This window comes from Dinoponera quadriceps, unplaced genomic scaffold (genome assembly GCF_001313825.1).
Source record: "Dinoponera quadriceps isolate SergipeBrazil2010 unplaced genomic scaffold, ASM131382v1 scaffold458, whole genome shotgun sequence".
NCBI classification, from domain to species: domain Eukaryota; kingdom Metazoa; phylum Arthropoda; class Insecta; order Hymenoptera; family Formicidae; genus Dinoponera; species Dinoponera quadriceps.
The window spans coordinates 1722337-1737556 of NW_014554796.1; the positions used below are offsets into that span (position 1 = coordinate 1722337).

At 44.1% G+C, this 15220-nt stretch overlaps 2 protein-coding genes across 4 annotated transcripts; both read left to right on the plus strand.

Moving 5' to 3' along the window:
- The first annotated feature begins 287 nt into the window (after positions 1-287).
- LOC106741947 (HAUS augmin-like complex subunit 3) lies at positions 288-3446 on the plus strand. 3 transcript variants are annotated; one of them, XM_014614409.1, is made up of 9 exons: positions 292-646; positions 714-932; positions 1016-1202; positions 1276-1496; positions 1559-1687; positions 1826-2162; positions 2283-2509; positions 2585-2753; positions 3157-3446. In XM_014614409.1, exons 1-9 carry the CDS (start codon positions 465-467, stop codon positions 3307-3309), a joined length of 1824 nt encoding a protein of 607 aa, XP_014469895.1. In that variant the 5' UTR covers positions 292-464; the 3' UTR covers positions 3310-3446. The 3 variants fall into 3 exon arrangements, with proteins under 3 accessions (XP_014469897.1, XP_014469896.1, XP_014469895.1); XM_014614411.1 differs by lacking the exon at positions 3157-3446 and having other exon boundaries at positions 288-646; positions 2571-2673; XM_014614410.1 differs by lacking the exon at positions 2585-2753 and having other exon boundaries at positions 289-646.
- Positions 3447-4269: 823 nt separating this feature from the next.
- On the plus strand, positions 4270-10963 carry LOC106741958 (GSK-3-binding protein-like). Its single transcript, XM_014614449.1, has one exon. The coding sequence runs from the start codon at positions 6143-6145 to the stop codon at positions 6737-6739; it is 597 nt and encodes a 198-aa protein (XP_014469935.1). The 5' UTR covers positions 4270-6142; the 3' UTR covers positions 6740-10963.
- Positions 10964-15220: the final 4257 nt, after the last annotated feature.

The window sequence follows — 15220 nt, forward strand, 5'->3', positions numbered from 1 at the left end:
AATTTTATATCTAATATTTAAACATTTTTTTATCACTTTTCAACAGTATATTTTAACTTATATATCACAGTAGTTTACATTTCATAAAGAAAATTCATTTTTTTATACATACTTAGTAATTTTCCAATAACTTTCATTTCATCGGTCTCATAGTACTTGCACTGAAATGTTTCCATCGGGCCGTCCATAAATGCCCCCCATATACGATACCCCATATTGCAGCAGCATTTGTACGTCACTGAGTACTGACAACTGCGCATGCGCGAGTATGAAAGTTAGATCTTTCTCTTTGTTCCTTCACTGCCATCGCTGTGCTTCAGCCGTTATGACACTCGAATGTTTTGAAACTGAAATTTAACACTGAATAAAGTATTTTTGGGAAAGAAGATTGGAAGGAAAAAATATTGTACCGTATACCCCAAAGGAGACAGACATCAGTGAAAAAAGAAGAATTGTGTTGCAAGATGAGTATCGACGGTAGAATGTTTTACAACAAGTTGTGTGATTTGCGCCCGGACTTGTCTTCGAAAATTACGCCGGAGATGCTGAACAAAGTTTGCGATGATCCTGGTACACAACCTTTTTTGGAGTGGTTCTGCAAGAACGTGAGCCTTGTCAATGTTCTGTCCAATGAAGAGACAAAATTGTAAGCGATCTTTCACATAGTTGCAGTTGTATCAAAGTAAAATTCTTATAGCTTTTTTTACTTGCAGAAAAAATGTATTGCAGGATACAGATGAGTGGTTAGAAGGTGAAGCATTGGATGCCGCATTAGAAGAAGCTACCAAAGACTGTCCAGATTTGCTGCATCTTGTCAGTTTGGATGATACACATAAGGAAGACTTGTTTGAGGAATATAAAACGTTAAAGGACTGTTGTAGAGAAGATGAAGACTATCTTGATTCATTGAAGCAGAGTGTAAAAAAATTGAAGTAAGAACTTTTGTAATTATACATATGAATACTCTTTGAGGTTATTCTAGTTAAATGATTCATAAGCATAAGTATTGTTGCAGAGAAATTAAGAACAAGCTGGACGATGATATTGAGGAAGCAGAAACCACGCTGGACAAAGAACGGATCGAAACAGAAAAATTGTATTACAACTGTAGTGTAGTTCTGAAGGAATTTGATAAAGACATTTGTCAATTCTCCAAAGATGTCGATGCTTTGTTAAATACATATGCTGATGCTGCTAAAAATGTAATTATTGCAGGCTTTTTAGTGATGATTCTGACAGTATTGGTCATTCTAATTATTTCATTTTCTTTTCTAGCAAGGTGATGCAGCGTTGCTGTCACAGATGCCCATAGACTTATTTCTTAAACAGATAGAACTTTATAATCATTATTTGGGTATCCACATAAGGAAACAATTTGGAAACGCTAACAACAAAGAAGAGCAGGATGAGGATTCTGATTATGCATCTCTAATAAACAACAGTAGGGAGAAACAGGTTGATGAAAGAATGCATGAATTGATTTCATGTAAGACAAAGTAAGTATTACTCGAGAAATATATGAAAAAAATATATTAATCACAATTTCTTTTGTACACAGTTTGACAAATTCTAAAATAGAAGAGATCAATGCTCACATTCAAGTAGAGTCCTACAAAGCAATGTTGCAATGCATTCAAGATATTTATAACGGCGGAGTCCTGAAGATACCTGGGGACGGTAAAATATGGTAAGTGTAAGATACAAAAATACATGTCGAGTTATCTCGACTTTGAGATTTAAATAACAACGTTATCCTAAGTATAATCAGAAAAGATAACAGCCTTTTCTATATTTAGAGATAACATTGTATTGTTTGCAAAACCAGGGATAAGATGCTGACGTTAAGTACGGAAAGGGACATTCTGGAGCAGAACGTCGAACTTTTGCGGGAGCAGCAGCTTTCAGAGATAGCGCAATTCGCGGAAATGGAGACGATGAAGATTCTAAAGAACGACGCGCTTGCTCGTCTCGAACGGAGGAAGACTCGTCTCGAGAAGCTCAAAAATTTATATCGCCTTGCGGGAGAGCACGGTCATGTTCACGTAGATTTGCTGTACATATTAATGGAAATGCAATATCGCAAGCTCCGCGAAGTCGCCGAATTCATCGCCGATGCTCGCTATTACATCACCACAGAATACAAGCTTTCTTCTACGAGATGCGTTAGTAATCAAGTTTATTTCTCTCGTTTTTCCGATTTATATCTCGGATTCTCAGATCGATTCCCTTAATGGGAATAATTTGCACTGTTCTTAAAAATGTTATATACGTGAAATGTATAGGAAATTATGCGACAACAACAAGACGAGTACGCGACCATTCTAATGGAATCTCCGAAAACTTGCAATGCGTTCAACCAAATCTTCATCAACATGATGGCCGGTAACTGTTCGGACCAGTCGCTTTCTTCTGCGTTGAAAAAATACGACGACTTGATAGTTGACAACGCAGACAAGAAATTGATGTTGGAAACATATCTGGATAATAAGATTGATAAATTAGAAAAATTGTAAGTGCTATTTCTGGTAGTAATATTATTTATTGACGATGAATGTTATTATTTTATTTAGTTTTTATGGTTTAGAGCAAACCTAGTTAACAAGGATTATATGGCCGAGATACAAAACGAACCAACAAATAACTTAAAGCCAATTTCATATCAAATTAGTACTGGTTACGAGGAAATGTCTGCTAACGTTCAAGAATTACAAATGGATGTTAATAGAATCAGAAACCAATTCAAAGAACGGATGGTATGCATATATAATAAACAGTGAAAAACCAATTATGTAGTACAATCAAGGAATTCAAGTGGGATTCGACTTCTGGCGGAGGCAATATTTTTCGCAATATTCTAAAGAATTAAATCAAGGCATAATGTAATTAACTGTTATTTTGGGTAAATTAATAAAATTATTAATAATAGGATACAAGATCAATTTGACGTGGAAGGAAAATTCTCTGCGTATGTTTAAAAAGTCTGACGAATTCATTTGGCGTGTGTATTGACACCGTTAAACATAATTTATTCCTGTATAAAATTATTTATTTGCACTAACAACCATGTTGGCTCTTACTGGCCTGTTTTTATATTCCTCGATTGTATATCACGATCAATTACATAATATTCACTAATAATTCTCATGTTACACGCAGAAGACCGACGCCAAACTTGAACGCGAGAAGGATATCTTATGGCAGAGATTCTTGGCAGACCCAGATACACTAAGAATGAAATATGAGGAAATAAAGCAAAGAGCAAATGATACTCACTTTGGCGATACTTTAGAGAGTAAGTCAAGTTCTTAAACTAATAGATTATACTTGGAATAAAATGAAACCAATACCATGTATTTCTGTAGTGTGACATCATAATTTTTATTATAATTCTATTAGGACATGATTTTTAATGTAAGGATAAATAAAAGATCAGAGTAAAAATGTCATGAGACGCGTTATTTCTTGTTAAGAGAAACCTTTGTTCATTCTCCTTTCGTTCTTACACAAAAAATCATTTTCTTCCTCACCTTGTAAGATCATCGCTTTTTATCAAATGTTTTTATCCAATGTTTGTGACTTGCGAACTATATACAGTACCGTTTGTATATAAAAATAGTAATGAAAAGGTTAACACCAACGATAAAGTGTGCTCTTCGCTCTGTTATCGACGCGATTGCCCACACTTACTATTATACACGAAATATCTCTACGTATCGAGTCGCATTTTTTTCACTTCTCGAATATTTTTGCGCCTCTAGGATGAAAACACTCGCTGCAATGTTTTCATGGACGTAATGCATTGGAGCGTTATGCCGTCGCGATAATGAATGATTCGTCTCAAGGACGCGCGTGCGCGCATGTGTGTGTGCACGCATGCTGTCCGCAACGAGATCGACGTGGTAGAGGTGCCAGAGTAACCTTGGTCCACGAGCATCGACGTCCTCTCTCCTACCTTTCCCCGCTCACAGTTACCCGCAGACCCACCTTTCGCAGCGAGAAGCTTTTTTTTCTCTATTTCAATAAAGGTTAGTCGCCTTATTTTTTGTAGCCAATTCAAATTACGGTGTGCGATTACGGGCTGAAAAAAGAAAGCATACGTTCTATAGATCCGCGCCAATGCGAGGCGAAAAGTTAGCGAGCGTTACGTCAGATATTTCTCGTGGCGGCTGGTAGATAGCGCCACCGGCCTCATGTTTACAAAAATTATTCGCAAAACTTTGCGAGTGTACATTACGGCAACAAATTTGCGCCTCAATACCGTAAGCCGTGTGCTCAGCCGGCGCGACACTTCACGCGTATAAACACGAGAAAAGGAGTCCCGTCGTGTTTCGATCGGCGTCGATATGCGCTCGCTTTCTCGGCGAGTGCAAACATCGAAACCGGAGAGGGAGGGAGAAAGAAAGGAAGGAAGGACTTTTAGGAGCGGAGAAGGCAGGTAAAGCGCGAGGGAGAAGAATACGGAACGGGGAAGTGGCGAGGCGAGGAGTATTATCGATTCGCCGGGGCTCGTGAGTTAACGGTTTGTTTACACGAGCACGGCGACGGGCGGGGAGCGGACGGAGTGGGATGCGCGCATGCGCCGCGCGGCCAAAACAATAATAACAGAGTAGAAGCAGAAGGTTCATGGCTGGCGGACGGTCGCTCGTTCCTCGCGTCTCGACACGAACTCTCGTCGAAGCCTGTCGATCGAAAGTCCGCGCGCGCGCCACGACGAAGAGTTGACCTGCCGTAGTCGTCGCCGTATTGTTGTCCAACGGGAAACGAGAGAGAAAAAGGGAAAACACGCACAGTCGGACGGCCGTTTCGCGCCGCGCACGTACGTTGCGACACGGACCGGTGCTTCAAAGAAGAGTAGGAAGTAATTCGCGTGGGACAGAGTACCAACTACTACCTCGTAATCGTGCGGCAAGGCAAGTTCTCCACTTTATTGATACTCTCGAAACCGCCGAATTTGTTATCTCGAGAGGCCGTGTCGCGCATTCGGCGTTTCTCTCTCTCTCTCTCGAGAAACTGTTATCGAAATAAGAACCACATTGCGCGGCAGGTTCCGCGAAATCCTACGGAATTGTGATCTACCTCGAAGTAAAACAGTGAGCGAGAGAGAAAGAGAGAGAGATACATAGAGAAGGAGACACGGTGTTTAATTCGAAATCCGCGAGTGCGCAAAGTGTTTGATCTCCTCGCGACCGAGCAATCCTTCGCTGTTCGGTCCTCTCTCTCTCTCATACACACACACACCTTCGCGTTACCTCATCGTCGGAGCGAAGTGCGTACGTTGTGTAACTCGAGCGACCATCATCTAGTCGGAGAAAGAGAGGAAGAGAGAGAGAGATTCGGACACTGCGTTCGATCGCCGAGCTCGGAAGCAAAACAATGCGCTGCTGGTGTAGCACGTAGTCGGTGTGCATCTCGTGTGTGTGTGCGTGAATGCACGTATACGTGTACCTGCCCGCAGCTGCCGCGCGGGCGCGCTCGTGTGTGTTTGTTTATGCGCGGGGCTAGCAGTCGCACGCTCGTACTCGCGCGCGACGTTCATTCAACAGTCAGCCGCGATTCTACGCGGTGGACGTTGTCGTCATCGTCGTCGACTCGACCGTTTCGAAAGGAGAGCGGTGAGGACGCGGCGCGAGGGTAATCGCCGCGCGTATTTGGCCAGTGAATCACGCTTCGACCCGTTTGATTACGGCACGGACGCGCCTCTCGCCGGATACGACGTGCATGTATATATATTCGTGCGCGCGCGCTCTCGTATTGTTGTGTGACGTGTCCTCGTGCACTACGTGCGGACCGAGAGAGATCGGCTGGCTCTATAATTATCGCGCGTGCATCAGACAACGACCGCCGTGGTGTGTGTATCCTTCCGTCGTGGGAAAAGAAAAAAAAGGAGGAATATCGTCCGGGTTTCCTCGTTCTCGAGGGAGAACCAGTTGCTTTGATTTTTCTCTCTTTCTTTCGCTCGACGTGATTGACCGTCCCGTTTTCCTCCGGAAGAAAACACCGCGCCTCCGTTCTTCTCCTCCATCAGCATTGTGCCGCAGGAGGAACCGTCCAGCGAGGGTAAACAGACATCGGAGAGAGAGAGAGAGGTCGCAACAATAATACCGCCTCCTGTTTTTTCTTCTACCTGACACACGCCCCGAAGATGCCGAGCGCCGAGGAGACGACGTACCATCTGATCAGCGTGCCGATGCCGGACGGGGCGCAGGCGGACGCGTTCTTGGCGCGCGACGTCGACCTGCTGGTCTCACAGATCAAGGAGAATCTGCGGTTGTCCAGCCTGAAGGCAAAGTCCAGCATCAGTCACAAAAACAGCCGGCCGTCGCCGTACCGGGTGCCGGCGCGGTCCTGGGCAGACCCGGCCGCCGGCTGCGAGGTCTGCGGCCTGCGTCCCAATCAGCAACATCATCATCATCATCACCACATGGCTCACCACCACCACCACCACCACCACCACCACCATCACCAAAAGAGGAGCGAGAGGAACAGGGTGGACGACGACCCGTACGAGGTTCTGCAGGAGCTGCTGCGCGAAGGCGGCCTCATCAAGGAGGCGGTGAAGAGGCTGCAGGCGAATCTCGACGAGCTGTCGAGCTCGGAGGTGGAGGAGGACGAGGAGGTGGTGGTCGATGACGAGGACGACGAGCGGCGGAGATCCGGCGGCTGCTACCGCCGGAAACCGTACTTCTACGACTCCGAGGACGAGCCGTTACCACCGATGTACGAGCCGTTGGAACTGTGAGGCTGCAGCAGCAGCGTGCTTTAGGCGGAAGAATCTAACGTCCGTTCCTTTGCTTTCCTTTGTGAGCGACCTTAGTGTCTCTCCTTGGCCTCCCAACAATAGCGATGATCTCTGTCCCTTCACGCGGAGGTAAGGACGGATTTATCGCTCGGCGCGCCGGAGTTCCTTCGAGGGAGAAGAACCAGGAGAGTCTGATCCGCGAAAAAAAAAGGTTGCCCCCCTATCTGTGCGCGAGAACGTAACGTTGACGTGCGCTCGAACGCCGCTCGTAGACGCGCAATTAGGCGAGAACTCGCCTTACATGGGCGTGTTTGTAAATACGACGCGTTGTCGGCGCTGCGTGCCAGCTCGCTCGCCCGCTTCGTAATGCCGAGATAGCTGTATCGACGCTCGCGGGCCTACGTGGAAGACTTATGGCCGCGAATCGCTCCGTCACCGTTCGAAACGCGTACGCCGGACGTTCCTTTCTCATAGAGCGCGCAACCGTGTTGCGTACTATGTGTCGCCGATACTCGTGGGTACGGCTCGAAATTATTGTAAGGAAAAAAAAAGAAATAGCTCCCACAGGTAAAAATTAGCTGTCTATATGATAAAGAGAGGACTGAAATTTAGTTGATTTATAGCTAATTCTTCTTGTTCTTGTTCTACCTAGTTTCAGTTCTCACAGCTGAAAAACTAAGGTTTGAAAACTAAATTTCAGTTGTATTATCAAGGTTGCCGGAAAACTGGGAAAAATCGTGGAAATTTAATACTCCGAGTCAGTCAGAGTCACTTGTGTCCGGATTATTGTGTAAAGTGTTTGTTTCTTAAAATGAAATCATTAGGAATAAAATATTTGGCAGTTTATTGTTGGCAAAACAGCTATGCGGTCTTCAAGTAGAAAGGTAAAAGAAATTCCGATAATTTTGGGAAATTTTTTTCGAACGATTTAAGAAGAGGAAAATTGAGGAAGATACAAATGACCTTGATTGCAAATTCGGAGATAGTGGAGATACATTGTCGCTCGAAAAGTTAAAAAATGTCAGGGAAAACCTGGAAAAGTGGGAGAAAGATGTAAAAAATGTGGAATTTTTAATTTTACTCGCAATTCTTTTAAATGCTCTCACATTGTTTCCAATACTCATTTATTTTTCGTTGGCCTGAATTTACACTCAGAATTATATTATGTTACTAAATTTTTAAGTTTACATAGCTTCTAATAATATAAGTTACATTTTCTGCAATCTTTGCTTCTAAACGTTAAAATTTAACATTACATATTGCTTATGGAAAATTCCCTGCTTTAGGCAACATTAGAGAACAAAGAAGCCAGGGAATTGAAAAATTCATTTTCTATGGCAACCCTGATTGCACGGACAGCTAATTCCCTTTTTCCGTGCGAAGAGTATCGCGTGGTGAGGGTGATCGCATCAGCTTGTCACAATTTTACGCTACAGGGTGATTCGAAAAAGAATCGATTTACTCGCATCGCTTGTCTCGCTGATATTTTGCGCGCCTAATATTATTATCGGTAGATATCTCCCTCGGTAGGTCAGCTTGCACGTCATGACACGTCGCGGTTCGCGACGTACAATTGGTTTCGAGGAGCGAAATGAATCGCTTGAAATGATCGCGACAAGATACGTTGACTGAACATTCTTGCTCTATTTTCCACTGCATACACCGCCGCACGCACGCACTGCGTGCCGTCTTAGGCTCTGAATCACCCTGTACGATAGCGTTCGATACGCACACTTGACGTGTCCCGCATTGTGCTGTGTTCTCCGCATCGTATCGCCGATATTTGTCGGCATCTGAATTGATTAAAAGATATACATCGCGGGTGAGATAATCGGGTCACGCAGTGTGTCCCTTTTCCACGCGTTGCGAGCCGTCAGGAGCCGTCATCTCGTCGTGTCAATTCGTCAATATCGTTTTTTTGCGCGCTCGACGTTTCGATAATTATTAAGATACCGACGAAACATCGTTATCGCTGTGCGCCAGTGGAGTGGATCTGTGTCGTACAACCGATTAATCATCGAGGCTGTCTCACTCGAGCCGTTTTCAATTGCCGAGCAGATTCTCTCGCCATGTGGGGCGCGCGTTTACCACCCGCAAAGAAACGCGACATGGTAGGCACATTGAGAATCTCCCCTAAGGGAGAATGAAAGATTCCGAGAGGATCGATGCGAATTCATCCGAACCTTAGGATCAGGATCTTGGAAATTTCAGGAAGAAATCGGTCTCGAGATGCAGCGCTTTCTGCGTGTTTTTCCGGTTCACAATGCGATCGTGCCGAAAGAAAGAACAATCGCTCGGCTGCGATTAGGCGAAAGTGATGTCGGCGGAGTACACGTATCGACGAGGATGTCAGGCAGGACCGTCGAATCCCCCCTCCCCGGGGATTACACGATCCAATTCGAGCGAGTGAGAAGCGCGACGGATAAAACGCGCCCGTGATCGATCAACGACTATCGTTGCCTTTGCATTGTGCGGAAGCATTAAGGGCACAAACGTTGCGAGAAAAGAGAAGACACACACACACACACACACACAGACACGGTGATCTCATTTATTTTTTCACGACGCGCGCAGCGAGCGGACCAGTCGATTGACGAGGCGAGGCGAGATCATTCATAGCTTAGCTTAGGCTCGGTTTAGTTCCCTACACAGCTGTGTCTTTAACCCTAAACGGTGTGAAGACACCTGTCGCGCGGCGGCGAGAACGATAAAATGAATGAGATGAAGCCGAAGCTCTCTCGGCGTCCGCAAGGATGTATCCTGAGAAATGAAATACATTGCACGTACAAGCGGACGCTCTCAAGTTGGAAGTGCGGCTTCCCTTATCGATCAAGCCGTTAGGTACCGTGAAGGTATAACGATAGAAATTCGCGAATGAGAGGATTTTGGAGGCTCCACGTTGGATAAACGTGCGCCTCGAACTAGAACGACGTCTCTCGAACGACAGGCCTATAAATAATAACAGGCTTTGAGGATAAAAAAAGGAGACGTCGACGGGATGTCGGCTACATCGTTTGGGGTTAATTCGGCGCACTGGAGTATTAACGGAGGAAATGAAAATGTCAAAGATATAGATAACGTCCACGTTGCAGATCGGTAAAAAGAAGAGAAGTGGAAGGAAAGGCGAAAAGTTAAATGGAAGGAACACCGCAGGGACGCGAAACGTCAACGTGGATTTGTATAATAACGTATATAGCTTTATATATATATATATCTGTGCATGTTTTAGTGCATAGTTACTTATCGCTATCGATCGCTAGGAGATACACTATTGAGATGTTACACACACACACACACACACACACCGGTACCCACATGTGTAAGGACAATGTATGCGTGTAAGTTTCGAGCAATGACGTGTCGCGTCACGGAGAGACGGTAGAGGAAAAATCCAACGGAAGGTCCTGCGTGGCAGCTGTGACGTCACGAGCTAACTTAATTATTGAAAGAGTGTGTTGTTACTCCTCTCGTACACGCCCATCGCTATCGCCGATATCGTCGCGAGTCCGGCGTTATTTCTAAACCTGGCAATCAATTAACACAAATGAACCTTCGATTATTCCGTCGGTCGGCTCGTGACGTCATCGAGTGCAACGCGCGCGCGTCCGGGATTTTATATATTGTATAGAGAGAGAGAGAGAGAGACAGAGAGAGACAACAATGCGGGGTATTGGTAAACGTGGTCGCCACGGTGACGCAATAAAACGACACTCGTAGCGATACGTAGCGGCAGAAGAAAGAGACGATCGTGCGTAGCGAGCGCGGCTTCTCGTCATTTTCGTCGTTATAGCCGCCTTATCCGACTAATTAGATAAGTTAGCAATTAGTACACATCGCATACCTACCCACTGCGAGCTGGGCGGATGAATTGCGTCAGAATTCCACAGTTCCGACGGAGTGCTTGTGTGTCTCGTGTTACTTGAGTGTGTACGAGCGTGTGTGTGTGTGTGTGTGTATGCGCGCATGCATGTGTGTGTAAGAGAGTTACGTTGTAGTTTCTTTCATTCTATTTTTTTTTTTTTTCTATGACACGATGAGTGAGCGTAGTCCCTCATTTTCTTTTCTAAGCGTTTCGCTGTTAAGGAGGGTGCATTACGGAAAACTATATCTCGTTGTGATCGTCGGGCTCGCACGTCCGACACAAGTCTTACTGATTAATAATGAGAATAATGATAAGGAGGAAAAATGATGAAAAATAAAGAAGTTCAAAGTTTCAAATGCAGATATATGTGTAAAGTGTGTGTTGGTCGTGCGCGCGCGCTATGTTGCGCGAAAACTTTCCACCGACTATCCGCTCCTCAGCCTATCCCCCCCACCCCTCCCTCTCTCCTCTTCACTGTCATTAAACGCAGACATCAAACGGTTCTGCTTGGTGTCTGATGGTAGAGCGTGCCACAAATACATCGTGGATACACGTACGCTTGCGTTATACAGGATGCTTTGCCGTTACCGTTTCTTGCCTACGAAACCGATGCTTAGCGGTAATCCGAAAACTAATTGCGGAATCGCCTAACGTAATATATTTCGGTAAATCGGGCAACGCGACGGGAAATCGGTGGAAACGATCCGTTTCATGGAATCGTCGAGTGACCGAGACGATCTTTTACTTAGGCCGAAGTTCCACGGAAATTTAATTTTAGTCGAAGCACAGAATATCGCTGCTCCTTCCGTGAAGAGAGTTTCTCTCCGGAACAATATTGACTTCTCTTGCGTCAAACAGTCCGTCATTAGCGGGAATGACGGCATAGTAACGGGACACCCTGTATAGTCGGCGGTTCACTGGCCTTCTGATCGTTGGCGCGCATTGAAGCTGTGTTCTCTCCGTGCCAGCTTCGAGAAATTTGCTTTCGGCTTTGCGTTTGCTGATGTGTACCTCGCGCTGATAATAACCGCGGAAACGATAAAGATGCACCGTTTCTATTAAATACGGTGAGACCGCGCGCGCTACTGGATTTTCCGCTGCGGTTTTAGGTGTCCTGGGCAAACCGCCGCTCAATATCCATATCTCGGCCGAACATCTTTTCAAACCCTCGATATCACGCGGCGAGATTTAAAGCTCGATGCTGCGGCATTGAATTGCGGCAATGGAAATGGGACAAGGAGAAAGAATAATGCAGGAAAGAAATTTGTATCGAATAACGGCGGAGGATGACGAAGGACCGGACACGTCATCTCTTCAGCGAACATCGCAGAATTATTAAGTGTGGCGACACGACACAAAGCAAACGATCTCTGAAACGACACCAGCATAGAAACGAAACCAACGATTTTACGGGGGCCACTTTGTTCCACGCCTCTGACCTGAAACAACTCGGCTCGAGAGACAAAAAAGGAAAGGTTCGACCGTCGATTTCAGGTAGGCAGGTCACTCAACGACGATTTGCCGCTTTCAAAAATTAACGATCGCTCGGAATGCACTCGCTCAGCAATTGTCGTCGCGTTACGTAATAAAGACTGCTCATAATTCAGTGGAATCTCTCCTTGGGGCTTTTGAGTAAATTTGGGAGAGCCAATCGTATACATATTGCGCAATTTCTACCGCCGGGCATCTTTTATGCGAACGTAATATCGTACACGGAAAAAAAATTTCTGTGGATTTAATGGAATTTCTTTAATCTGAAACAGATTTGTTTTTTGGCATGGGACAAGAAAACGAATGTCTGATTCAATAAACAGAGTCGTCTGGTTTCTGAAACAATATTTACATCAAATAACATATTTTTCTTTTGTATTTTCATTCAAACGTTACGATGGTTATTATAAACAATGAATTATTTGAAAGAAGTAATACTATGTTAGAAAAATATTAAAGAACTTTTCAATGGGACAATATTTAATATATGATAAAATAAATTTCTTTTATAGGAAACCAAATATTTTATCTAAATAATATTGTTTTTTCTATCAAACGACATTGTTATTCAAGCAAAATGATATTATATTAAAAAAACACGTATATTATATCCAAAGGAACTTTTTTCTCTACGTACATAGAGACACTGTGCATAGAAAAAAATGCCGTTAAATCAATAGAATTTCCAACAGCACGCGTAAATTGGAGTAAATCTTTTTGATTCAATGGCGATATCATTGAAACTAATACTTCGAATATTGAAACAATACATAACATCATAGTTTTAATGGTATTTGCCTTTGAATCAAGAAGATTTGCTCCAATAACATTACTGTTGGAAATTTTATTGATTCAACAGCATTTTTCCCATGTATTATAATATATTCCGCAACTAGTTATTTCGAAAATATCTTTTTCCTCTTACACGTTATAGCTCAATGCAATATGTTTTTATGCTAAACGAACGTCAAGGACTCTCTTCTTTCTGAATAATTGCAGAAACGGTTCCTTTGGGCCGTTGAGTCGTCGTGAAGGAAAAATTTCGCCGCGATTTGCATAGTTCAACGGTGTAACGATCGTTAGCCAGCCGCGATTCGTATAAATAATGCTTACTTTTTCGAAAGAAACAAAACGACGAGTATTCCGGGATTGGAGAGGTTAACGAGCAAATTTGGCCTGCAGAAAAGTCAAGTGTCATCATCATGAGGCAGCTTCGAGAAAGCGAGAGAGAGAGAGAGAGAGATTGTTAGAGACATTTGTTTGCGCGAGTCACCAGCAGTTCTCCTCGTCGAGGAAGACTTTGACCGAATGACTCGCGACATTGTAATGTTTATAGAAGCGCACGAAAAATCGAGTAAAGTTAAATCGCGCCAAGTGACGGCGCGATAACGCGCACTTTCGATGGTGCGCGCGATCTCGTGTATCCCTGGCGATTAAATTACCACGTCTCGGCTAATGGGACGATCCGTTTCCGTCGGGGAAGACGGGCGCGCCCGTCAACACGTTCACGGAAATGCAAGTTGCGTCGGGTATTTCTCACTTCTTACGCCCAGACTTTCCCGAGACTAATCCCATTTACCAGCGGAGCCACGATGTTCGATTATCGCGTTACAGAAGTGATCAATGAGCACGTGTTACGCGCGCACACGGCGCGAAAATAAACGGAAAACTTGGCGCGGTTTGACCCAATTCAAGAACATCCATTTATACGATTGTCCAACCATCTGGCATCTCGCGAGCCACGATTCGTGGCACCGATCTATCCGTATTCCGTATTAATAGTGGTGTTCGCGAGTACAACAAGGTGCGTAAATCTATTAATAATGCACGGAATGTGTCTGGGAAATCGATTTAGAGATTTCGGGTTGTTCCAAAGAAACGGAAGATTTCGAGAGATAAATTTGTATGCAAATTGATAATTAGCCTTTTTTCAATGTGTTTTGCGCGTCTGTTATCTCTCTCTCGATTCTCTTATCGATTCAGACATCGCAGGCGCGTATTTTCTCTCCCGATCATAGATTCTTCGATAAAATTTTCATTCAATCTTCGAAAGTATATACGCGCGACATCCTATTTACCTTAAATATAGAATATACATGAATTTTGTCACGTTATGCTCACGTACGTAGCTTAAAACTCATTTGTACGATAAAACGTGGACGCCCCCGAGAGGCTCCGATAACGAGTTAAATTGACTGGATGAATTGATTTGTCGTTATATCGAGTTTCCAGTACCTGATAAAAATAACAGGAATGGTTAAAGTACGAACAAACAACAATAAAATCCCGCTTATCGTTTCTCTCCACTCTCCGAAGTTACGCTCTCGAGTTTCGCAGACTTATTAATTTTTATATGTTATACGTATAATCGATCTCCTTGTTGGCGATACTTTTTATCTCTCGTCTCGTATTAAAATATAGCACGCCTTATGTAATACGCGTAACGTTTACGCGACCTTCAGGCAAGGTCTTCGGGCCTGTCGTCCGTAAACTGAGAATAGGATTCTACATCGGCTGAAGTTCGAAAGAAAACCTTGCGCTATTATTGTACACGAGACGGCGTCACGTTTCACTCGGAGCCGCGTTTGCTTAGTAATATTTATTCTCGCGAAAAACAACGAGATCCAAGCTCAAAGTTGCCGAACCGCATCGCATTTCTCTCCATTTTTTTCATTTCTCTTTCTCTCTCTCTCTCTCTCTCTCTCTCGCTCTGTGTTATTCCGAGTGGAGATAAAATTAAATCGCGCCTGAACGCGATCGGAAGCATCCAGTGGGACTCAAATGCACATTCGCAGCACATGAATCACGCTAGTAAATGTCAATCTACATCTAGTCATTGTTCGAGAAATTCCATATTGCTTGATACTCGTGTTACATCATCTCCAAAATATACACGAGATAACACGAGATGCGATCTTACACTTATCGCCACGGTGCAATCATTAAATAACAGATAATCTTTCTCTCTCTCTCTTTTCACGAGCCGATATGCATCGAGAGGTGCATATAGTGGACTCTCTTATCGAGGTGTCCTCAACGAATGTTTTTATTTTCCTCTCTTGTCTCACAATTATAAAACGATGAGCACTGTGTGGATCTCACTCCCTCTTTCTCACACTCGAATCGGC

Coding starts and splice junctions, on each gene's coding strand:
- LOC106741958 (XM_014614449.1), top strand. CDS start 6,143: ATGCCGAGCGCCGAGGAGACGACGTACCATCTGATCAGCGTGCCGATG.
- LOC106741947 (XM_014614409.1), top strand. CDS start 465: ATGAGTATCGACGGTAGAATGTTTTACAACAAGTTGTGTGATTTGCGC. Junction 1,688..1,825: donor CCTGGGGACGGTAAAATATG/GTAAGTGTAAGA, acceptor TTGCAAAACCAG/GGATAAGATGCTGACGTTAA. Junction 2,754..3,156: donor ACCAATTCAAAGAACGGATG/GTATGCATATAT, acceptor TGTTACACGCAG/AAGACCGACGCCAAACTTGA.